Raw genomic sequence first — 26,630 nt, 5'->3', positions numbered from 1 at the left:
CATTTGCAAAAACAATTCTTGATTTTTTGCCCACTTTTATGTTACGTCAGCTGATAAGAAATCGCAAACTACTCGTATTTTACTTATAAAAATTTCCGAAAAACTATAATACTTAATAATGAAGAATGGTAGTCAAAACAAATGAAGATTGCCAAGATTTTTTCACTGCAATATCATAAATTGGTCGCAAACTTATCTGGGCGTAAACAAAAGATAATCATTCGATGTTTGGTTAGTGTCAGTGAGATTCGCGTAGATAAATGTGGAAGTTGGTGGCAAATTGAATATAAGCAGCGCGATAGCGTGTACTGAGGATAGTAACGATTTTACATTCGAACCAAAAACATATCCCACGACGATGACGACCAAAATATCCAGATTTTTACTTATACTTTTGGTAATTGCGTTGAACATTTACTAACGCGCACAGCAAATACGAAACAAAATATCGAACAAATTTTCCCCACCAAAAACCCGAATACCCCGTAAATCCGCCAAAAAAAACAAACTTCCCCTCATCAAACAAACAAAACACACAAATTATTATTTTTGTATAATACATATTTTTGGTTTTAATTAACAATGAGTTTTTATTATTAACATCTTGTGTGGCACTTTTCGGGCTTTGGATACGCGTGACTAAACAAACACCCCATGACCCCGAAAACAAACTAACAATAGCTGCCGGGAATCTTGATACTTTGGATATCGTTGAGAGCACTCGGCGGCGACTCGAACATAACCTATGCAAGTGATAAACTAAACCAGTGTAATATAAATAACTGTTACGGTACAACATTTAACTGACTTGTAACAAAACAGTGCAGCACGTCTTGACCCCCTGGACTAAATCATACTAATCTTCATTTCTTTCTCTCTTCACCTGCATATTTCTTTCTTTCCAACAGTTAGCGGGCATGCTCGAGAAGAATCAAAATGGCTTGAACACCAATGCTCAGATCATAAACATCAATTGCGATGGTAAATCAGCCATATGTGTGGGTCCCTCGACCTATCAATATTGCTATGCAGATATCGCTTCGGGCGCTGTCCAACAATGTCCAGCGAACACGCGTTGCATTAACGATAGCTTGGAGATTTGCCTGCCAGTCAAATCGGATGGCAGTGCACCAACAGCTGCTGTTGCCAAGATGACCACAATCACCGATAGTCCTATTGTTCAGGGTGCTAGTAGCTCATCAGCTATCATCGAATCCACTACGGGCAATGTGATTATTCCTACGAAACCCACTACTGAAGGGCCAGCGCAATCTAGTGATCCAACCGAAGCACCTGTTACTACAGCACAACCCATTGATACAACGCTTGCTTCAGTTGAGACGACCACAACTGTTCCCATCGAGACCACGAGCCAACCTATTGTGGACACTACTGTCGGTAACACTGCTGCACCCGTTGCACCGGAGTCTACGATTCCCAGCGAGCCAGTGGGTACCACAACAGATGCTGCAGTTGATCCGAATACAACCATAGATCCCAACTGGGATACAGCCGCTCCTGTTGATCCTAATGCCCCAGTCGACTCTACAACTATTGCACCTCAGGAAACAACACTGCCTCCAGTCGATCCTGTAGCACCAATCGATCCCAACGCTCCACTCGATCCCAACGCACCAGTTGATCCCAACGCACCAATCGATCCCAATGCGCCAGTTGATCCCAACGCGCCAGTTGATCCAAATGCTCCAATTGATCCCAACGCACCAGTTGATCCCAACGCACCAGTTGATCCCAACGCACCAATCGATCCTAACGCGCCAGTCGATCCAAATGCACCAATCGACCCGAACGCACCAATCGGCACCACAACTATTGCACCTGAGGAGACCACTCTATCTCCTGCGGATCCCAACGCACCAGTCGATCCTAACGCTCCGAGCGATCCAAATGCTCCCGTGGATCCCAATGCACCAATCGATCCCAACGCACCAATTGATCCCAATGCACCAATCAATCCCAATGCGCCAGTTGATCCCAACGCACCAATCGATCCCAACGCGCCAGTTGATCCCAACGCGCCAGTCGATCCAAATGCACCAATCGACCCGAACGCACCAATCGGCACCACAACTATTGCACCTGAGGAAACCACTCTATCTCCTGCGGATCCCAACGCACCAGTCGATCCTAACGCTCCGAGCGATCCAAATGCGCCAGTTGATCCCAACGCACCAATCGATCCCAACGCGCCAGTTGATCCCAACGCGCCAGTCGATCCAAATGCACCAATCGACCCGAACGCACCAATCGGCACCACAACTATTGCACCTGAGGAAACCACTCTATCTCCTGCAAATCCAAACGCACCAGTCGATCCTAACGCTCCGAGCGATCCAAATGCTCCTGTGGATCCCAACGCACCAATTGATCCCAACGCGCCAGTTGATCCTAATGCTCCAATTGATCCCAACGCACCAGTTGATCCCAACGCACCAATTGATCCCAACGCGCCAGTTGATCCAAATGCTCCAATTGACCCCAACGCACCAGTTGATCCCAACGCACCAATTGATCCCAACGCACCAATTGATCCCAACGCGCCAGTTGATCCAAATGCTCCGATTGATCCCAACGCACCAGTTGATCCCAACGCACCAATTGATCCCAACGCACCAGTTGATCCCAACGCGCCAGTCGATCCAAATGCACCAATCGACCCGAACGCACCAGTCGGCACCACAACTATTGCACCTGAGGAAACCACTCTATCTCCTGCGGATCCCAACGCACCAGTCGAACCTAACGCTCCGAGCGATCCAAATGCTCCTGTGGATCCCAATGCGCCAATTGATCCCAACGCACCAGTTGATCCCAACGCACCAATTGATCCCAACGCACCAATTGATCCCAACGCGCCAGTTGATCCAAATGCTCCAATTGATCCCAACGCACCAGTTGATCCCAACGCACCAGTTGATCCCAACGCACCAATCGATCCCAACGCGCCAGTTGACCCAAATGCACCAATCGACCCGAACGCACCAATCGGCACCACAACTATTGCACCTCAAGAAACCACTCTATCACCTGTGGATCCCAACGCACCAATCGACCCTAACGCTCCAATTAATCCAAATCAACCGGTTGATCCTAATGCACCAGTTGACCCCAACGCTCCCGTTGATCCCAACGCCCCAGTCGATCCTAACGCGCCTGTTGATCCTAATGCACCACTTGGTCCCAATGCACCAGTCGACCCCAATGCACCAGTGGATCCCAACGCACCAGTGAGCCCTAACGCTCCAATTGATCCTAACGTGCCAGTCGATCCGAATGCACCAGTTGGCCCCAATGCACCAGTCGATCCCAATGCACCAGTGGACCCCAACGCACCAGTGAATCCCAACGCTCCAGTTGATCCTAATGCACCAGTCGACCCCAACGCACCTGTTGATCCTAATGCTCCTGCGCCAGTGAACCCTAACGCTCCTGTCGATCCAAATGCACCAGTTGACCCCAACGCTCCCGTTGATCCCAACGCCCCAGTCGATCCTAACGCGCCTGTTGATCCTAATGCACCACTTGGTCCCAATGCACCAGTCGACCCCAATGCACCAGTGGATCCCAACGCACCAGTGAGCCCTAACGCTCCAATTGATCCTAACGCGCCAGTCGATCCGAATGCACCAGTTGGCCCCAATGCACCAGTCGATCCCAATGCACCAGTGGACCCCAACGCACCAGTGAATCCCAACGCTCCAGTTGATCCTAATGCACCAGTCGACCCCAACGCACCTGTTGATCCTAATGCTCCTGCACCAGTGAACCCTAACGCGCCTGTCGATCCTAATGCACCAGTTGTTCCCGATGCACCAGTCGATCCCAATGCACCAGTGGATCCCAACGCACCAGTGAACCCCAACGCGCCAGTCGATCCGAATGCTCCAGTTGGCCCCAATGCACCAGTGGATCCCAACGCACCAGTGAACCCCAACGCTCCAGTTGATCCTAACGCGCCAGTCGATCCGAATGCTCCAGTAGGCCCCAATGCACCAGTCGATCCCAATGCACCAGTGGATCCCAACGCTCCAGTTGATCCTAATGCCCCAGTTGGTCCAAATGCACCAGTCGACCCCAACGCACCTGTTGATCCTAATGCTCCTGCACCAGTGAACCCTAACGCGCCAGTCGATCCGAATGCTCCAGTTGGTCCCAATGCACCAGTGGATCCCAACGCACCAGTGAACCCCAACGCTCCAGTTGATCCTAACGCGCCAGTCGATCCGAATGCTCCAGTTGGCCCCAATGCACCAGTCGATCCCAATGCACCGGTGGATCCCAACGCTCCAGTTGATCCTAATGCCCCAGTTGGTCCAAATGCACCAGTCGACCCCAACGCACCTGTTGATCCTAATGCTCCTGCACCAGTGAACCCTAACGCTCCTGTCGATCCTAATGCCCCAGTTGGCCCTAATGCACCAGTCGACCCTAACACGCCAGTGGATCCCAACGCCCCAGTGAATCCCAACGCTCCAGTTGATCCCAATGCCCCAGTTGGTCCAAATGCACCAGTCGATCCCAACGCACCTGTTGATCCTAATGCTCCTGCACCAGTGAACCCTAACGCTCCTGTCGATCCTAATGCCCCAGTTGGCCCTAATGCACCAGTGGATCCCAACGCACCTGTGAATCCAAATGCTCCAGCTCCAGTGAACCCCAACGCACCAGTTGATCCTAATGCTCCCACTCCAGTAAATCCAAACGCTCCTCTGGATCCAAATGCTCCTGCTCCAGTGAACCCTAATGCACCAGTCAATCCTAATGCTCCCGCTCCAATAAATCCTAACGCTCCTGTGGATCCAAATGCTCCTGCACCAGCGAACCCTAATGCTCCCGCAAATCCCAATTCACCTGTCATTCCCAACTCTCCTAGTACTCCAGTTATTCCCAACGCTCCTATCAATCCACCAGTTATTCCTCTAATTCCTTCAGTTCCTACCAGGCCTACTATTCGACCAATCCCTCAATTTCCATTCTGGCCTCGTCCACATGAATCAGGTAATGGCCAAGTAGCACCTACTCGACGACCCTTCTGGCCCAATTGGCACAACTGGGTAAACGGCTGGATTCCAACAAACAAGCCTGCCTTGCCATCGAACAACAAACCGGAGACTGCTGAGTCTATCGAACAGCCATCGGGTGGTACAATCTCCAATGAGAATGCATCGGTTGAGCAAGACAATAAGAAGACTGAAGATCAGTCCAAGGAGCAAGAGCAGAAAAAGCCAAGTCCCGCTGATAATAGTTCAGCCGAAAACAAGGATAGCAAAAAGCCAAAGGACTCTAATGAGGAAAAGGACAATGAGAAAAAGAAGAATAATAACTCTTCTGAGGACAAGAACAACAAGAAGGAGGAACATAAATCCAAGGACTCCAAGGAAGAGAAAGACAAAAAGAAGTCCAACAATTCTGACGAGGATAAAAAGGACGACAGTGATAAGAAGAAGTCTAATTCCGAAGAAGAGAAGAAGGACGACAAAAAGGATAGCAAACAGTCAAAGGATTCCAAGGAGAGCAAGGACAGTGAACAGAAAAAGTCCAGCGAAGACGAGGACAGTGAAGACTTGAACTCCAAGGAGAAGAAGCAATACGTTAAGGACGTGATCAAGAAGCTAAAGGATGAGGATGAATGCGACGAAGACGATGTTTATCCCGATGTACGCGATTGCCGTAAGTATTATCGCTGTGAGGTCAAGAAATCGGGCAAACATAAGTACGTACATCTGCGCTGCGATAACAAGGAGCGCTTCGACTACCGCAGCCTCAAGTGCATTTCCAAGGATGATGCCAAGTGCCTGCGCAAGTAGAAAGGACCATGTCTGTCATCACATGTCAATGAAAGAAACTAACAAATGCCACAACGACCCAAAATGTAACGACGTTAATTGTAGCATTTCACATATATAATCTCAAAATAAATTCAATGATATTAGCAACGATATATTTACAAATTATGTACTTAAAATTTTTTTTTTCTAATTTATTGTAACAATTACACTTAGTTTGCTTGCCAAATAAAACATAATTTATATGCACAAATAAAGTTCATTCAAATGCAATTCCAGAAGCAACCTCTACAGCTAACTTAATTCTGTAAAAATTTAATAGTATTTAGGTATAACTATTGCCAAGTCTGGCCCTGACTTAGATTAATAATTTCTGGTGCTTTCAGTGGTCTCAGCTGAGCGCATTGAATAGCAATCTGTGTAATTACCCTATCCACTTGGTGTAAACATAAGTTCCGATAAGATAATGAGAGTCCGGGAGCACTTGTAAAGTTTTCTCCGGAACTTCCTTTTAAAGCGTTTCACTTACACTTGCTCAGTTCTTTTTTTTTTGTTAGTGTTTTTCCTTTACTGGTCGCCTTCTTTCTTTTCTTTTTGTTTGTCCTTATGCAAATATTTAGTGTAGCATAGAAATTTGAAGTGAAACGTAAACACAAGCAGAAAGCGTTAAGGGAAAGTGCATTGGATGGATGGACAGGGCGAGCACAAGAGGCTATAGGAGGCGAGAAGGAGAGGTCTGAGACAGAGGCAGTAGGGCGTGGCACCGAAGCAGAGCAATACACTTAAGTTGATTCGCTGTCATCCATTGCAGCTCATTTATCATTAGATGAAGTCATACACACTCGCACAGTGCAGAAGCTCGAGGGCGACAAGAGAGACAGCTGGGAAGACAAACTGGGTGCAGGCAACCAAGACCGGGCATCAGGCTCGGCGACAGTTTCAACGTCGCCCTAAGTAGTGTGCTGAAACGTGGGCGTGGCCGTGGGCGCGTCAAGAGTAAGCATAACATTTTGCAGCGACAATGCAAGTGGGGCCAGGGACAGAGCTAACACCACAACCTGAGCATTACCAGCAAGCAGCAAAGGCAAACTAGACTAGAACGCGATGTCACCAGCCAACATTCAACAGCAAACAAGTTGAAGCAGTAGCGAGAGAGTGGGACCCGAAGCGGTAGCAGGAGCTGGAGTCGCAAGAGCTTTAGCAGGAACGCAACAGCAACAGCAACATCAACGTCACAGCCATCGCCATTGCCATCGCCAGCAACCGACGACTGAAGTAATTCAATTTTTATCGTGGGTAATTTTGTAACGAGAAACGAAAGAAGCCAACGGCAAATGGCACTGACCAGGATGCGGCAAGTAACTAATACACTCCGCAAAAATTACATGGATCAAATAAAGTGCAAATCAAAAAGCTGTTAGCATCGACAAAAACAAAACAATCAAAGTTTAAGGAATTTGAATAATTTTGCCAACATATAAATGAAAGTTCAAGGAATTTGTATAATTTTGCCACAACTATAAAGCTACATCAAGCTATGTAGATAATAGAAAACGGGTTCGATAAAATAAAAAGATACGATTATTAAAATAAATTTCTTGAAACTAAATCTTTACTAGTAAAAAATTAAGGAGAGGAGGAGGAGGAGGCAAAAAGCAAAAGTCGAATAACACTTTATTTCTGAGGATTGGTTTAATAAAATATAAGTTTTTATAATTTTGCCAAGCTATAAAGCTTTATCAATATTAGAAAGCTGAATCTACATTTAAAATATAAAGATACAACTATTCAAATAAATTTCTTAAAATTAGTCTTTACTTTCATTGCTTAATATGTTAATTTTGAAATAAAACTTTAAACCATAAACTTTGTTGCAATCTACTTGAAGTATGCAGGACAATTTTCATAGATAATTTTGAAAGACATGCACATAATTTCGCTCAGTGTAAGTGCAGATGGCATTTGTGTACACAAGTTCTGACTATATAGGACAAGTTGAGCTTTAAGCCCGGATTCGCGATGGCTACCATTGTAATTGTGGGGCGTGGCAATGGGCGGATGCTTCTGCTTCTCGGCGCGTGTTGTTTATGTGTGTGTGTGTGTGTGTGCGACCATACGTTGAAAATTCAATTTGCCTGATGACTTGCTGTGGTTTAAATACAACCAAAAAGCGACATCGGCCATTAAACTCATTGCCACTGCCACTGCTGCTGTCTGCCAGCCCAACTGCCTGACTGCTTATCCTGTTTGGCTGCTGCTACTGTTGGCCAAGGGATAAGGACGCACTGTCCCCACTATATATATATATATATGTATATATATGAAGTACCACAATTCAGCCCATATCCACATTATATTCTTATGCATACGATAAAAACAAAGCAGCAACAACAACAAAATTGTTTAAAAAAGTGCAAACAAAAAAAAAAAAGGAAGTTAAGCGAACGCAAAATGCAAAAAAAAAGAAAAAATCGTAAACTTTGTTAACTTCATTTGACAACAGCAACAGCAGCACGAATTGAGGCTGTCACAAGGATGCGCAGCAAGACCCAAAGGGGGCGGAGGTGGAGGTGGAGGACAGGGCAGGACTGATGGTCTCCATCCAGGACATAGCTTTATGTGCTCGCCACTCGTTGTACTTTACAGTACAGTACAGTACAGTATGTCCCTCAACTTGCAGCTGTTCGTTGATTGGATTTCAGGCGCTTGAAAAATCAATTTTTATTTAATTAATGTGCCTCGTTGCATGCATTACACATGCATATACATACACGCACACACATACGCATACGGACACCAATACCTATATAGAGTGGCACAACCAAGAGCCTTTTCAGCCTTCCATATCTTTCTCAACATTCGAGGCTTTCAATTTACAGCTCGCATGTAACCAATTTGCTTGGCCATTTAATGCACATCTATTGTGATCGTCGCAGTAGGTTATTGGAGTAATATCCTGTACCCCAATTCGATGGGGTAACATCACTGTCATACTCATCTATTGTTGACAATCATACACGTTTCTTACTTATAGTTTTTTTTATTTTGATTGAAAGTAATGATTGTACTCTATATAACATGGGAGAGAACTAAAATTTAAATTCTATAATAAGCTGGATAAGATATGAGTCGGACTATATAAATTAGCTACTGAAAGATTATTCTTATTGTACAACAAATTAAGAGATTTTATTACTACGGTAATGGGAATCATATTTTATTCAAATCGGATATATTAGAAATTAATCCTATTACTAAATTCAAAACATAACACAAAAGACTTATAAAATTGAATCAGAAACTCTATTTCAATCTCTCAGTAAAAAGTATATTAAACGATTATCTAAAATCTACTAAAAGATTATTCTTATTGTACAGCAAATATAGATATTTTAGTGCTTTGACTATGTGAATGATTTTTATCCGAACTTTGAAATATTCAAAACATAAAATTCCAGCAGGAAACTAAATTTACAATTTAAATCATTTTACATAATTCTACATAAAATAATAAACATACTTTAATAATAATAATAATAACAAAATTCTTTTGTATTGGCACAGAAATCCTATTCAAGTCAGTTAGTAAAAATATAATATTGTCCCTATAGATAAGGTTAACATTATAATATATAATATATTACATTAAACGATTATCATATTTGATTTTCATTGAGCAACTCGAAATGTCCTGCAGAGTTATTGCAGAAATTCTCGGCATTTCGATTTGCGTATAAAGTGAATTATGGATGAATTTCTCAAATCCATACAAACATCTAGCGATATTATGGAATATAATATGACAGCTTGGTCGCAGCGAACAATGTGGCGTGGCCTAAGCACATCTTAAGTTAGTTTTCCCATTTAAACTTCGTGACAGATAAGCAATCTATGCTTTTGCTATAGCGGTAGGTAACAGGGTCTTTATCCAGGCCAATCTCGACATCAATCAGTTGGGGGGCCTGGGCCCCCAACATTCCGTTTAGATGGCATCAAACGGTTTATTTTGTTGGCTCATACAATGCACACAATGACGCCGCGGGGAGTTGGTCGACGACTTTGAAAGGGGGAATGGGAATGGTTATGAGATTGGAATGGAGGAGGAGGAGCTGTGGGTGGACGACACCTGGCAAATAGCGAGGCAACTAGCAGCCAAAAGCAAAGCAAAGCAAAGTAGAAGACTAAGCGAAAGCCAAAGCATAAGAAGAGGAGGAATAAAAATCTTGTACTTGTATATTTAATATTCACATTTCAATTGTTTTTTAGCCCAACCACTCTCAACTCAGTTCATCGCATAACTTTGGGTTGCCCCCCTTCTTCCTCTTTCCGAGCACCGCTTCCAGTTGCGAAAGTCCTCCAATCCCATCCAACCTGCCTCGTCCTCACGCCATCATCCTGACTGCCTGGCTCTGGCCTTTTGCTTATTTGCTTTGACTTTTGAGCTCGCTCCTCTTAGCGTCAACGACGACGACGACGACGACGACGACGATGTTGCTCTTGTTGCTGGGCGTTACTCTTGCCTTTTATTTATAAAATTTTCATAAAGTTTTGTGTTATTAAAAATGGAATAAATTCTCGCGCGAATACGCAATGGAATATTAATAGCATGAAGTTACTTGAATTTGTATACAAATAAGCGAGTCGCATTATAAATACCAGAAAATAACTTGACTTACTTTTTTTCGATTTATATACACAAGAATCTAATCTCAGCATTAACTTAGATACTAAGAAATGTTTACAATGTATAATGGAAACATAATAAAACAAATATAGAAAGAGTTTTTGTACTTTCTGCTTTCTTGCTTTCTCCACTCACACAAACTATATAACTAGATTGAGTTTTTAATTTGACAAAAAATATGCGTTTAATTTTCACTGTAATTATATTAACAATATAACACTATTCTTATTAGAGGTGGAGAATTATCGATGCCACTATCGGGACTATCGATGGCACTCTCGATAGTAGTCGACATTTTTTTAAATTCATTTGCAACCTCTACAAAGTCGGTGGGGGTCTTCAGCAAAGCAGGACAAATCATTGCAAATAGACTTAAAGACGTGAATGTTAATGTGTTGCTCTTTCTCAAAAAAAAATTATTGCTTGTAATAAATATATAAATTCATAGCAGTTAAGGTAAGCGTAAAAAATAAAAAATCATGTAATATTATTCGAATAATAATTATTTATTATTGTCAGATAAATATTGGAAAATGTGCTGATCACTGGATCCGTGAGTCGCCTCAATTCGTACAGCGCACATTGGGATGAAATGCCTTTATTTTGGCCATAACCATTATTTGTGAATTTCGGATTTTCTTATTTTTTTGTTTTTTGGTTTTAATCACCTCTAAATCGTTTTCCGGAAAATCATTTGGAATTACCCAGTCAAAAGGGGCCGTGACATTGCGATTTGTATCCAGCCAAATTTTTAGTTAGTCACCCCGACGAAGAGAAACCTTGCTTGTATCTATTGAAACCCCCCCGCAAATTATTTAAATGTTACCTGAATATACACATAATAACTCATACTACCACATACATAAGTTGTTATTTGAATCCTGTTGTATCTTGCTAGATATGCTCCACGAAACACAAATATTTTAAGGTTAGAACCAACACAACTACTGCTTACGTATTTCATTAAAAACATGACAACACAAAAACACATATAATTAAAAACTTATACAAATATTTTCTACATACCATGAAGAACATTTTCCAATTTAAGGTATTTTAATAAGTCAAACTGTTTAAAAATACGACAACGCCAAAATTAAGAAACTTGACTAGTCAACAGCTGACTTTAAACAGCTGGTGCAAGACGAAGGCTGCGCAATAAAATTCAAATTAAATATTTTCGATGTCTAGGAACATTTCTAAGCTTGCAACATTATATATATATTAACATGAACTTTTTAGGTTTTTGACAAAATAAAGGCATTTCATCCCAATGTGCAGCGGCGAGGCGGATTGTATGAATCATTTTGCTATCAAAAAATACCATAAAAGTGGCTAGAGAAACTAATCTCTCGATTCGATTTAGGCTGATGGCCAACAAACCCCCCCAAGTGCCGTTATACTTGTAGTCATTATTTTGTAGAGGTAACAATAAGTAGCAGTTACAACAACTTGTTAGACTTAGACTCGGAAACATTTCCAGATCAGCAAACGTGATAATATTTACTTAATATATACTTGACCTACCTACTCTTAATATATTAATGTACTATAACATATACTACTAAATTATACTCATATATGTACATATGTATGTATATAGAAAGTACTATGTGCTCACTCCTTAGACAGACTTGAAATTATTCCAATTTAAAGAATTAGAAAGGTCGAGCAATTTCTATTTATTCTGAATAAGTCAGGTGATACCAAATTCAATGCTCATATTGAAAACTTATAACCTTTTCTTTAAAGTTATAGTTGCAGAGCAGGTTCTTCAGTGACTTGAAGAATTTTGTCAACGGACTGTTTCGCTGAAGACCCAAAAGATCGCCGGGCATCGGCTGCAGCTCAAGGCGTAGCTCTCTGTAGTCTTCAGCGATGATCAGTGAGATGCGACCACGCATATTGACAACATAGCTAGGATTCTGAGGTCTTGTTTTTCTAAACTCAACTGTTTGCTGCATCTGCTGGGCAAAGAACGATTGCGTTGTGCTGCGTGGAAAGTTTCGTGCACTCCACATATCCAATGTTGAGCTTATCTGCCAGATCATGCTTAATGGCAGCTCATCTGTGACATTCGCATCCGACTCCTTCATTCTTAAGCCATAAATATCCGATAAAATATTCCTTATTGCGTTCACATTGATTGTAGCCCATATATAATTAATTGATATCGCATCTTTGCTCACAAAATCGGAATTCAAAGTCTTTAGATCATTATTGGTGGGTGTGAGTGTATAAACATGCATCAATGGCATGCAGCTATTGTCCGCAACCGTTGGCTTTCTGTCATCACTGGACGATGATGATTTATCCCCTTTGGCAGCTACAGTTGTAGAGGCAACCTCAACCTTAGCTTCAACTGCAACTGCATCGACAGTCTTCACTTCTTTCTTTGGCCTCTCTTTGCGTTGCTTAGCTGGGGGCACGTGTTCCAAGCGATGTTCCTCCACCAGTTGCTCGGCAAGCCCAAACAGCAAATAGTCATAAAATTTGGGCGGCGTTGACTTTAATTTGGCATCGTTGCATGCCTCGTTTGCCGCTGCCAAACACTGATTGAGATAGAATAGTTGCGTTTTTGATATGGACTGACCCACATTGCGCGATAGCTCAAATGGATCCTGCACGAAAACGTCACTTTCAACATTAAACGGTTTGCTGCGCTCTTGCATGGCCGTCTCGATGGCTAGCACTTGGGCATTGTATTCGGGAAAGTTTCCCGGAACCATGAACGCTGCTTCCACATCCAAGGCATGACCCAAATACGGCGACAGCATCTTCTTCTCAAAGTCCATGTGACTGTAGAGCTCAAAGAATCCGCTGATCAGATCAAAGGTGGTCAAAAAAGCCGGCAAAGCTGGCATACGCTCAAGGCTATACGCATAGTTAATGCCTCCAACATCGAAGACAGGAATGCCAGACTGCAGCTTCTTTATCGAGGGCAAGTGTCGTTGCTGTTGCAGCTGATAAATGATGAGCGTAATCAGGCAATAGCTTGTCATGACTTTGCCAATAATCAACAGTTTCTTGGCCCAAATCTTTACGAACAAGAACAGCTCACGCAGGCGTACATCCCGATTCAACAGATCGGTCACAAAGCGAGAATTATGGGTGCCATTCGGACTAGACATGCTGATGTCGACACTCAAGCCGCTCGCCACATGCTTGCAACGAATGATTGGAACTCGAGCATTTCGTATGGCAATCACATCTGAAAAGCAACCCGTGTGACGCAAAAGGCGGTTGGTTTTCTCGTACAATTCATTCGAATTGCCGTCAATGGATTTCAAATACAAATCAATATCGCTATCTGCAAAGAGAAAGTGACACTGATTATATATACAGGGTGCGCCATCTAGACAGGACCTATTTAAATGTTTAATAACTCCGCCATTTTTCAGCCTATTTTGACAAGCCAGCCATATTCTGAAACTTCAGCCTATGCCATTTTAGAAATGAATCGACTTAAAGCAAAAAATCAGGCTGAAATTGTAGCGCTGTACATCGAAAGTAATCGTTCAATTGCAGAGCAAGTTCCCGGGACGCGTTGTGTCAAAAAAAGGATGATTTGGAGTGGCCTCCTCGTTCGCCGGATTTGACGGCACCGGACTTTTTTCTGTGGAGCTACTTGAAGAGTAAGGTGTATGTCAGCAAACCGAAGACTATTGAACAACTAAAAGCTAATATCAAAGCGGAAATTGTTGCTAGTCCGAAATGTTGTCAAATACAATGCGAAATGCCCAAAAAAGGCCGATTTTTGTGATTCTAATGAAGACGGTCATTTGATCGATATTGTATTCTGAGTGAATTGTCATAAAATGGCATTCTATACCCTAAATGAATCTTGTTTATTTTCCAAAATGGGCTGAAAAATGGCGGAGTTATTAAACATTTAAATAGGTCCTGTCTAGATGGCGCACCCTGTAGATACTAATAGTGTAATGTATTGCATACCCCTCAAAGTCAAACCCATGACAAACGAGCCAAATGGATAAACCATAACTTTGCCATGCAGCTGATTCTCTATGTACTTGCGCACTTCCAGAAAGCATTCCAATGCACTATTACCAGCATAGAAATCCAATACGGTTTTCAGTTGCTGTCCAGGTGGTGACAGGACGACAAATACCTCCAGCAGACGTCGTTCGAATTGGGTTTCTTCGCTGGCATGCAGTTTGGTGACGGCATCGAGGCATTTGGGCAGCTTCTTCAGTGGCTCGATTGGGTGCTTGAGTAATTCGTGGGCCAAACACTCTTGCAGTGTCTTAAACGGAGCATCACATACTGTGCAATTGGCCGCATTAGTTTGGCCCAACGGCAAGTTGGACTTAGTTTGACGAGATTCCACGTTGTTGGTCATTGTTCTCTAAAAATGTATTACTGTGGGCAAAAAGTAAGGTGAATTTTCAATTTAAACTTCGCGGGCCTAACAATTCGGCCTAGTTCTTTTTTTCTTGAGTTGGTAGGACTGTTGATGACATCTGGGCCAAATTTCATATGAATATCATTACAAGTAATATATTTTCGCTTGTGAATTCTAAACGACCAAGAGTGCAATTTTCGATTTTTACAATGTCTGAATGATAAGTGCCAACAAATTTTTGTTTGACGAATGAAATTTCGGATGAGGAAACGTTGAGGATGTTGCGGAACTCCTTTGGTGATTCTACCATATCACAAAAAAAATGTTTTTAAGTGGTACAAAGACTTCAAAGAGGGTCGAGAACGTGTTGATGACTTGGAGCGCTCCGGACGATCATCGGCGTCAACAGATGACCAATATGTCAATGAAGTGGAGGAATTAGTGCGCAAAAATCGTCGGTTGACTGTTAGAGACCTTACTGATATAATCGGAATATCAGATAGATCTGTGAAAACCATTTTGAAGGACCATTTGGACCTACGAAACGTCAAATCTCGTTTGGTACCAAAAACGGCCAATTTCTGTACACGTTTTTCTTGACCATTTCGCCAAAAAATCGACGCATATCGTTCCGAAACCACCATATTCGCCTGATTTGACTCCGTGTGACTTCTGGCTATTCCCAAAACTCAAGAGACCACTTCGGGGAACGCGTTTCGAGTCGATTGAGGAAATAAAAGCTAAATCGAAGAAAGCACTGATGGCTATACCGAAAAGGGACTATTTGGCATGTTTCGAGGATAGGAAAAAATGTGTGCATAAGTGTATTTTATCGGGAGGGGATTACTTTGAAGGGCATGACATAGATTTAGACGAATAAATAAAGATTTTTCAGTTTACAAACAAATTTTACCTTACTTTTTGCCCACAGTAGTAATTGGAAAAGCAACAATTTAAAACTCAAAGTGCATTTTATTTGCAAGACACTACGATATATTCTAAAGCACAACTCTTTCTAACTTCTTTTCTCTTATCAGCATAAATCGGTAAGATTCACCATTATATTGACTTCCTGTACATAGTCTGGAATGCTTTCTAACAAATTTTGAGATTCATTTTTAGGAATAAGACTCTATTCGGCTTCAACACACGCTCCCAAAGTTTGCCCATGTTTGATGGAGCTACTTCGTACTACCCTAGCCGTCTTTTCAATCGGCTTGAAGTCGGGACTTTGTGCTGGCTACTCCATTAATTTAAACTTTTGCTTTCCAATCCATTCCTTAACAATTTTCGCAAAGTGTTTCGGTATGGAGGATGGGGGATATCTTGTTAAAAAGAGTCGCAGGTCGTTAAAAAATGATTTAAGCAGTCAGATGCTCGACTAATGATGTCTTAAATGAGAAGGAACACCAAAGGGTGCTTCTTTGGCTTAAGTGTAGAGGGCTAACATGCCAACATGTGAAGCATCCCCAGACCATAATCATAATCTCTGGATTCGTTCTCCGGATTTACGCCAGCAGTATTGCTTTCAGTCAGACTGGAAACGGTTAAAATTTGACTCGTCTAACCAAACAACACGATTCCAATCGTCAACATTTAACAGTTAACATTTCTATCGGATAATGCAGGTTTGTACTTTTTTGCATCTGCAATAAATCCGATGTGTTGCAGTGCTTTTCTAGCAGTCCATTCGCTAACATTCTTGTTAATAACAAATACCAAATCGTGTTTGACCAAATAAAAAACAAATAATAGCGATTTTAATTTATATTTAATGCAACGTTGCCCTTTAGTGATTTCAAATATTTTAATTATACGCATATGTAAGTAGCGAATGCATGCCAGAACCTATCAGCAATTTTAATTTATATTTAATGCTACATTGCAGCAACCAGCAACAGAAATTGCAGCAACTTTAATCGAACTCTATTTAAATTTCAAATTTAAATAAAACGATTTTACTCAAGACAAAGAGGCAAACACTAACGATAACTTGCGAGGTGAATGAACGCACTTTGATAAATAATTATGCTTAAATTATGATACACAGTGGAATTATGGCCACAGAGAGTTCAAGTTCAAGTAGTGAGTAGCTAAACTTGGTCGAATTAACATTAATAAAAGTGTCAGGAACAGCGAAGAGAGTTCGTCAGCCGTGTGAATCTGTGCATATTAATCGGTGTCGAACGGGTCAACACGCTTGGTTACTGTGTTGCACACACACACACACACACTGTCACACACACATACACATGAAGCCTGAGCTTCGCCATGCGAGGCGTCTGTTTTCACAGCGCGAACGTGCCAAAGAAAATAGCCGCAGCAGCAATAGCAACAGCAACAAGGGGCTGGGCATAATAATAAATCACGGGGACGAGACAAAGTTGACCCAGTAAGTGAACCCGATAAGATGACGATGACGATGGCGGCCCCAAACACCCAAACACCAGGGCAACCGGCAAAAGTTCGCCTCAAGTCAAGCCGAATTGCTTGGCTGTGTAGGTGTCGTCGAACGCCTTGGATGAGGACGTGAACGTAGTAAATATGAATGCGAAGAAGGAGGTGTGGACTTGAACGTCGAGTTGTTTTGAATGGATAGATGAAGTGGTAAGTGGGAGGGCAAATGCACCTTGAGCACGGTAATTGCTTTGGACGGCCGCGCTGAAAGCCCAAACAAATTATAAATGGCCGCCAACGATGCCCCGGCTCAAAGGCTTAACAAAAAAAAACACAAAAAAAGAAAACGAGCAAGTAAGATTATTAAATTCGTTTGTGCTCGACTGTAAAATACTTTCGATTATCAGAAAATAATACTTACATATTTTATTAACAAAAATAACACAAAAAAAAAGTGCAAGTAAGATTATTAAAGTCGTTTGTGCGCGATTGAATTATATTATTATTATATTATATTTCACCAAATTTTATTCACATTTAATGAATATTTTTTATTTATATTTTATTTGCACTTGCACTTCAAACGTTTTGACGTTTTACACTGAACTGTAACGATAGCCTGCCAGTAGTTAGTTGCACAATGAATATCGATGTTGCCGATATATCGAAACCATACAATTATCGAAAACGTCACGATAAATTAGAAAATGTACAATAAGAAAATATTTCTTAAGTTGAATATTATGTTCAATAAATAAATACAAATGTTAAGTCTATAATATGACATATGCCATAATATAATGTAACATAATAAAATAATAATCAGAAGGTACTAAACTAAATCATCGATTTTGTAATGCTGTTATCGAAATCAGAAGGTTCTAAACTAAATCATCGATTTTGTAATGATGTTATCGACGATTTAGTTTAGTACCTTCTGATTTCTCGTTAACTTAATATGCTTTGCTTTCTTATTATCTTCAGCCTTTTGCGTTTACCATTCATCTAGCATACCCGGCCACCCAAATTGTGGCTAACGGGTATTATGAAAGCGAAAGAGATGAAAATGTTGATGTTGATGACGGCGACGGCGATGGCGACGGAGTTGGCCCACTTCAACTGGCTCATTACCCCGCCCGCTGTCTTATCTTGACGCTGTTGATCCATCAACTGGATTGCTGCTGCTGCTTCTTCTTCGGCTGCTAACTGTTAACTTGGCATCAAGAGAGGCTTCCATGAAACATTTTCTGATTGCGTGTGCATTTTTAATGTCGCTTGCTTGGCCTTTTGGCCTTTTCAGGCTGTGCTGCTATGCTACGCACTTCATTCATCAATGCGCGCCGTTGCCCCCGTTTTTCTCCTTTCCCTTGCACCCTTGCACCCTTGCCACGCCAAGACAAATGATGATGTCTGCCACCCAAAAAAAAGAACACAGTTGGTGGTTCCACCTGCCAGCAATCTGTTCTTGGCCAACACACAATACAACGACTCGGGCATCTTAGCACTCGACTGCCATTTACCTTTAACATTCCGCCACTCTTTCCCCCACCCACCAACCAACCCCCTTTGTTTTCATTTGGACCGCCCCCGCGCGTCACAGCATTACTTTGATTTTTATAAATTTTATATGGCACACGCCTTTTCTTTGACTCCACAACACGCCTCTCGAGTACGGTGAGTGCGCTCACTAATGAAATATGAATAATTAATATTGTGTGCTCCTTTTTTGTTTTACTTCATTTGGAGTTCATTATTTTTTGGCTCGCTGCATTGCTGCGCCCTTCGGCGCCGTTCTGTTTGCCAGGAATTTTGTATCTTCCTTTTCTTTTCTTTTCTTTTCGTGTACAATTTGTAACTGATTTGTGTGTGCGTGTGTGTGTGGGTATGTGTGTGTGTGTTTGGCGTCTCAAGTACTATGCAGGGTCCACAACACAGCGGCACTTAACGAAATAAATTGAAGAGGCTTATTAGCAAAACAAAATGAATTGACGCTAAGGAAACATTTGCATTTTTGATAAGCACGAACGTGATCGTGTCATATCGATATCGATATATCGATATGTTCAACGATACCATACCTTAACGATATTTGCGACCGTTGCAATGTGAATGGCAAACGAAAAGATGGTGGCCGTTAGTGAATGCTTATTGCATAGTGCATAAAAGAAACGCGAAAAATGTAAAATATGCAACAAGCAAAGCCAATTGTTGCATTATGTTGGTGGCGCATTGTGCGCATTTAACTGCTGTAAAACATTTTCGAAATGGAGTTGTGCAAGTATAGTAATTAAAGTTGCCGCGCACAATGTGAACGCAAGAACAATGTAAAATTGTTGAGCCAATTGGCCTGCTGCCTGCAAAAAGCATGTGTGCAAATGTGTAGGTGTGTGTGTGCGTGTGCGTGTGTAACGGAATGGAATGAAAATGCAACAAAAATGCCAGACATCTGGGCGTTAATTTGCCAACCGATAAGACGCAGTGCATGCAAATGCCGAGAACAAATGGCAAATGAGATTTGTATGCCACCTGCTGCGGCTTCCACTTACAAAGCTGTCGTCACCTTCTCCTGCTCCCCATCCACCTTAAGGCTTAGCGAGTGAAGGCGAGATAGAAAGAGAGAGAGAGAGAGAGAGAGTGCAAGCAAGTAAGTGTGATATGTTTTTGCTGGCCAATTCTAATGCCACATTATTTGTGTTGCACAATTTAGCATGTAATTATGCATGAGGCATAAAAACGTTGCACACACTACGTGTGGCAAAACAACAGCATTTGAATTACAATCCCAAAAATACTGAAATCTGTAGACCGCCATACCTACCACCCCACCCCCCTTGGCCCATCAACCTGGTCTCTCACTGAAACCCACTTATCCGTTATCCGTCCGTCTATCCGTTCATCCGTCTGTCTGTGCGTGAGCGTGGCAAATGCATTTTGCTCTTTGAATTTTAATTGCTTTGACGACGACGACGACGTTGCCGCTGTTGACCTCGCTCCGAGTCCAAAACACTTGACATTCCTTATTTTTTTTTGTATGCTCTTACAACGGGTGTTTTCCATTTCTTACGAGATGTGTAACGTATCTAGAGAGAAGAGCTTAAGGCGGGAATAAAATGATGGGGATTAAATATATTGTTCGTAATCGCATTGCAATAACTAAGTTTTAAAAAATAAATATGTATGTCGCACTTTATCAAAAGACAATTTCAACATTACATGAATATTAAAACACATTTATGAATGAACTTAAGCAGCTCAAATTCAATTGTAAGTTGCTTAGAAGTCTTTGGAGCTTAAAGGATTAAAAACACAAGCAGATGAACAAAATTCTATTGCATTCGAGCAATGCTTAAATGTTTTTAATGCTTTGTATATAACCGCTTGATATTTTAATTATAGTAACGATTATTTTTTAAAAATGTCAAGTTTAAATTCATCGTTAATATGTGAGTTATTTCGCTCTTAGCTGTGTTAATATAGTTATTATATTAATTTATTAAAATATATCATTGTATAGTATCTAGATCAATGCGTGCTAAGTCAATACTATTGACTTTTCTTAATATTAATATTTTAATTATAGTAACGATTATTTTTTAAAAATGTCAAGTTTAAATTCATCGTTAATATGTGAGTTATTTCGCTCTTAGCTGTGTTAATATAGTTATTATATTAATTTATTAAAATATATCATTGTATAGTATCTAGATCAATGCGTGCTAAGTCAATACTATTGACTTTTCTTTTATTATAAACTAATAACTAATAAATAAATGCAGAAATTTAAATATATTATATATATATAACTATTTATATGTAGAACTATTTATCAAATTAATAGTTTTATGCAGAAAGTCGTAGATAAATATGTAGCTAGAATTTTTCATAAGTAGAACTATTCACATGATCCATATTCATATATCCTTGAGCAAAAAAGTTTATGCGATTTATTGTTTGGAATCAATAGCAAAAATATTTTTCAACTAATTTCTTAAATTCTGGAGCATTAAAATAATGTATAACAACTCTTTTAGTACACATTTTTATTGGAAAAGAGTATTGAACTGTCGTCTAATTTTGGGTTTATTTTGGTAACCAAAAGTTATTGCTAGCCCTGCTTAGCTACAAGTGCCTGGAGTGTGGGAGGGGGGGACGTCAGAGAGGGGGAACAAGGGTTGCGGTCGCTTTGGCCCCTTCTCAGTCATAACGCTTTTAGTGTCGGCGACATCGACTAATTTGTCACTTTTGTCACTTGGGCGCAGCTCGTTGAGTGGGGCAAGAAAAGGGAGAGTGTGGAAGGGAGGAGGAATGGGAGATGGGAGGTGGGAGGTGGACAGCATATGGCTGTGCTCGAGAACCCTTTTCAAGGACATTTCGTATTCAAATAATGTTTGGCGTTGTTGTTTTCGTTATTTTTTTTCGGTTGTATTGTCTTTGCTATCGTCCCTTGCACTCGCAACGTGTACGTTGACCATTTTTTTTGTATTTTTATTATTTTATTTTTTTTACTGGGTCTCCTTGTCGAACTTCTTGCCCCTTTCAACTCATTGCGCTTGCTTTATTTTTCTGTTTTTATTTTTTTTTATTTTTCGTTTTTATTATTATTATTTTGTGCGTCGAGTTGGCAGCTTATGGCAGCCAAGCGCAAGTCGGAGTCGTCAGTCTGCTCTCTGGCCTCTTCCCTTCTCTTCTCTTCGGTTTGTGCTGCCTGCCTCTTGGCGTGGCACGTACCATTTAAAATTCTCTGGTATTTGGCATTCGCACGTAATTAGCTGTTAATTTGGCCGCCGGTTGGCAACTGAGCCGCGAATTTTACTTTCCACTTGACTTCAGTTTCGTCGCAAATTCAGGAAAAGCGGGCCAATGACAGTGAAAGGGCAAGGGCAGCAAGCAAACGAAGCGACAGATAGACGGACAGACAGACAGACAGACAGACAGACAGACAGACGGACAGACAGACGAACAGACTGACAGACCACACAAAAAGACAGAAAGACTCGTGTGCTTTCAAAGAAGCATTTTTCTCAACTCCCCTTAAGTTTGCGGCTGCATTTTCAAGCAATTAGCGATTGATGTTGCCATTTGGGTATTAAATTCATTTTAAAGTATTATGCACAATATTTGACTTATTTAAGCATGCGATTTTTCTTAACACTTTAAGTGAAAAGTGAGGCATTTTAGCACTTTGAGGAATATAATTCATTACATACTGAAATAAGCATTCAAAAGGGGGGAAAAACAGTAGTATTTTAAATATACAATCAATGAAAACTTATAAAGTTTCAGTATTTTAAATGCACAATCAATAATATGGGTGAATTCAGTATTTAAAATATATAATCAATAATAAATTAGATTTCAGTATTTTAAATGTACAATCAATGACCTTTAAAATTTCTAGTTTTGTAACAAAAATACTAAAGATATGTATTTAGTTTATTAAAACAGACGAAATTTCAGTATTTTAAGTGTACCATCTATAAACTTTTTAAATTGCAAGTTTTCTAACAATTTGAATCTAACTCTTACTATTTTTCTTTACAAAGAATAATATCATAGAAACTTTATATGTTTGAAGAAATTCCGGACATCCGGAAAATATTGCATCAAATTCAATTATTTAAAAGGTATTAAACAAAAAATTTGTAATAAATACTAAATAACTTGGCTTCAAGTTTTTAGTATTAAAAAAGTATCAAATTTGAAATGAAGATATTTTAGAAAATTTGTTTATTGTGCCACATGCTTTATAAAGTAAATTAAAATGATAAATGCTACTGCCGTTAGTTGTTGAATTTAATGTTTATCTCGCTGCTGATAATGAGGCTAAGTGTACTCAGATGACTCATTTCTTGAAAAATTCAAAATTCTAAGCATGCTAATGGACAAACAGTTAATGCTTTAGATTAAAGCTTATCTAAACATAATGGAGTGTTCCTTCTCTCTCTGTCTGTCTCTGTCTCTTTCTCTACGTCATTCTCACTCTTTATACCCGCTACCCATAGGGTAGAAGGGTATTATATCTTTGTGCCGACCCTATAAAGTATATATATTCTTGATCAGCGTCAACAGCCGAGACGATATAGCCATGTCCGTCTGTCCGTCTGTCCGTATGAACACCTAGATCTCAGAGACTATAAGAGATAGAGCTATAATTTTTTTTCGACAGCATTTGTTATGTTTGCACGCAGATCAAGTTTGTTTCAAATTTTTGCCACGCCCACTTCCGGCCCCTGCAAATCAAAAAAATCGAATAACAAGCGTAATTTTAAAGCTAGAGTTACGAATTTTGGTGTATACAATAACTATTATAGTAGTTATAACTCCTAAAAATTTGGTTGCGATCAGATAAAAATTGTGGAAGTTACCTACTTTCTAGGGGTCTGAGTTGCTTTGGCCGACAATCTGGTATATTGTGCCGTATATGGTATATTTTGAATGGTGTACTATATTGATATACCAAACATATCATTTGGTATATTTTTAGTATTTTCGGTATATTTTGAAAATGATACCGCAATATTTTGCCTTTATTAAAAATGGGTAGCGGGTATCTCACAGTCGAGCACACTCGACTGTAACTTTCTTACTTGTTTTTTTTTTTGTCGTACTGTCTCAACTCTTTGGCTGTTGCCTTCGCACTCATTTGCTTAGTTCTATCAATAATTGAGTTAACTTTAATTGCGGCTATGCGAGAGTTGTGTAGCGAGAGAGAGAAGAGGAAAGAGATAGAGAGAGAGAGAGAGAGAGGATGTGAGGTGAAAAACCCCCCCGCGGATGACACTAAATTACTTGACCCGGCCGCACCAACCACAAGCAAAGGTATGGCAACCGTAAACTTTGCAGCTAATTATAAATGAAATCGGATATCAAAGACGACTGAAACACGCCTTTGTGCAACACCAACACCAACAGCAACACACAGACAGACAGACAAACACATAGAGATAATGACAATTCATTTGAAGCCAATGGCGTGTGGCAAGTGAGGAGTGAGGAGGAAGGAGGCGAGGAGAGGGGGAAGGCGAACAGAATACGAAGCTGGAGCCCAGTCAACTGCGCTGCGGTTCTAAGCAAACAAACAAACAATGGACGACGCTTGTTGTCCTGCAGCGCCCCACTTAGGGGAGAGTGGGGGTGACTGAAAGTGGCAGCATAAACTGTGAGTGTGTGTGTGTGTGTGTGGTGGGTTGGGAGTGAGGCGTGGCACGTGAAGGCGGCAAAGGCAAGAACAAAGTGGAAAATTCATAAAATGTCATTGTCGCTTTATTAAAACGCGCCAAAAACGCAGGACACAAGACACACACACACACAAACACCAACACATGCATAATAGGTGGGAGGCGGTGTTTGCGGGGTTTGTTTTGTTGGGCTGGCAAATTGGGCGACAACGGAGACGGCGACAACGTTGTCTGCGTTTTGCCATCGACAGCTGTTGGCGTCATTTACAAAAGCTTTTTGGCCGTTTTATGGGATTTTGCAACAGTTTCATTTTCATTTTGGGCGATAGACGCCACGAATCCTCTTCTCACTCTTCCACTCTATCTCTCTCTCTCTCTGTCTGTCTCTCTATCTCTCTCTCTCTCACACACTCTTTTTACTGGGAAGTTAGCTGCATAATGCTGCCATTAGAAGTTGGAAGTTGCCGCCAAGCACTTGCTAACGCCAAAAGATGATGAGCAACAACACTGCCAAAGAGGAGTCATCTACATGTGTGTGTGTGAGTGTATGTGTGTGTGTGTGTGTGTGTGTGGCATGTTGCGACAACGATAATAGCTGGCAACGTTTGTTGATTCGCTCTCTCTCGCGCTACGTTCCCAACGTTGCCATCGTCATCAGCATTTGCAATCCCCATCATGGTGTTATATTCCCTCTCTCTCTCTCTCACTCTCTTTCGTCCTGCTCCTTATGCTGCATGTCCTTGTCAGCGTCATATTTGAACTTTTAATATTGACGCCATTTAACACGTTCTGCTGCAAATTTTATAAATGACTCTGTCTGTCGCCTCTGAGGTTGTGTCTCTCAGTGGAGACTCGAGTCGACTCCACACTCAGCTTCTCTTGCAATTTGATCTTTGATTTTGTGGTAGTGGCAACTAACGAATAATTGAATGCAATATGAATGAGCATAATACTTCACCTTGTCTCAAATTTTCACAGTTTTCATATTTTCTCTTCATATTTTCGATTAGCTTTTGATTTAATTTCATCGTTACTTAAATTACACGACAATTTCAATTATTTATAAGCCACAATTTGCAATATTTCATCATTTTGTTATCGACTCTATTTTATCGCATATCGATAGTATCTGTGATATCGATAGTTTGCTTGTCAATCCCTAAGTTCGAAGGAAGAACTTAAGAAAGCATACATTCAATGATTAACTTAGAAGTTGTAAGTTAGAACCGTTTCGATTAAATGTGGTTGAGCAATATTTCTAAACAAATTATAATTTTGACTTCAAATATGCTATAAATATTTAATATTATTTACCTAAATAATGGTCTGCAATACTTAATTCTGAACCGGTTCAATCGTGTGTTTGATTTATTTTGTTTAAGAAATCTACCTATAAGTAAATATGTAATTATAAAAACTATGATTAAATCTTTCATCATTTTCCGAGCATAAATTTAATGATAATCTCTGAACCGGTTCGAGTGCTGTTTCAAGTGTGGTTCAGCAACAAAACAAGTTACATCATCAAATTTAGACATCAAATGCGCTATAAATATTTAATATTATTTACCTAAACAATGTTATTATAAATACAAAAATAAATGTTAAACATTAACTCCGAACCGGTTCAAAAACTGCTTGGAAAGTGGTTCAGTATCATATTTAAACTACTTAACAAGTTATATCATCAAATTTAGACTTCAAATGCTCGATAAATATTTAATATTATTTCACGAAACAATGTTATTATAAATGCAAAAATAAATGTAATGTTTAACTCCGAACCGGTTCAAAAACTGCTTGAAAAGTGGTTCAGTAACATATTTAAACAACTTAACAAGTTACATCATCAAATTTAGACATCAAATGCTCTATAAATATTTAATATTATTTTACTAAACAATGTTTAAACGCTGTTAAAGTTGTGTGTGTTTCAGAACTTGAAAATCATGATAAACATGTGTGTATTTGGTTAATCCATTTTTGCTGGTGATTAGCTGTGTGTGTGTGTGTGTGTGTGTGGCCACAAAGGAGAGCAGCTCAGTCAGCGATAATCCATGTTGAGAGTTTCAGGCGTTCCACACACGATTGAATTGCAATGACATACTACAAAATACAGAGATAATATAGTACTATGCAATCTTGGACTATGTCTACGAATGTGTGTGTGTGTGTTGGCTGTCATAAGGCGCTTGTGGCTT

General features: G+C 40.5%; 2 protein-coding genes across 3 annotated transcripts; one reads left to right on the top strand and one right to left on the bottom strand.

The window, feature by feature from the left end:
• Positions 1–315: 315 nt before the first annotated feature.
• LOC132795810 (nascent polypeptide-associated complex subunit alpha, muscle-specific form) lies at positions 316–6,083 on the top strand. The gene is made up of 2 exons (XM_060806716.1): positions 316–397; positions 909–6,083. Exons 1-2 carry the CDS (start codon positions 359–361, stop codon positions 5,826–5,828), a joined length of 4,959 nt encoding a protein of 1,652 aa, XP_060662699.1. The 5' UTR covers positions 316–358; the 3' UTR covers positions 5,829–6,083.
• A 6,081-nt stretch (positions 6,084–12,164) lies between these two features.
• Positions 12,165–17,763, bottom strand: LOC132795793 (terminal uridylyltransferase 4-like). 2 transcript variants are annotated; one of them, XM_060806691.1, is made up of 3 exons: positions 17,673–17,763; positions 14,446–14,857; positions 12,165–13,801 (listed from the first exon to the last, which is right to left on the bottom strand). In XM_060806691.1, exons 2-3 carry the CDS (start codon positions 14,849–14,851, stop codon positions 12,204–12,206), a joined length of 2,004 nt encoding a protein of 667 aa, XP_060662674.1. In that variant the 5' UTR covers positions 14,852–14,857; positions 17,673–17,763; the 3' UTR covers positions 12,165–12,203. The 2 variants fall into 2 exon arrangements, with proteins under 2 accessions (XP_060662674.1, XP_060662675.1); XM_060806692.1 differs by having other exon boundaries at positions 14,446–14,871; positions 17,673–17,754.
• Between the last annotated feature and the right edge of the window lie 8,867 nt (positions 17,764–26,630).

The sequence above is a fragment of the Drosophila nasuta genome, chromosome X (assembly GCF_023558535.2).
Source record: "Drosophila nasuta strain 15112-1781.00 chromosome X, ASM2355853v1, whole genome shotgun sequence".
NCBI classification, from domain to species: Eukaryota; Metazoa; Arthropoda; class Insecta; order Diptera; family Drosophilidae; genus Drosophila; species Drosophila nasuta.
The sequence above is the reverse complement of the archived record's forward strand: the minus strand, read 5'-3'. Positions and strand labels throughout refer to the sequence as shown.

Excerpts from the sequence above, each read along its gene's own strand:
- LOC132795810 (XM_060806716.1), top strand. The coding sequence starts at position 359 with ATGACGACCAAAATATCCAGATTTTTACTTATACTTTTG. Across the intron at positions 398-908 it reads GATTTTTACTTATACTTTTG|TTAGCGGGCATGCTCGAGAA; the intron begins GTAATTGCGTTG and ends TCTTTCCAACAG.
- LOC132795793 (XM_060806691.1), bottom strand. The coding sequence starts at position 14,851 with ATGACCAACAACGTGGAATCTCGTCAAACTAAGTCCAACTTGCCGTTG. Across the intron at positions 13,802-14,445 it reads CATGGGTTTGACTTTGAGGG|ATAGCGATATTGATTTGTAT; the intron begins GTATGCAATACA and ends TTCTCTTTGCAG.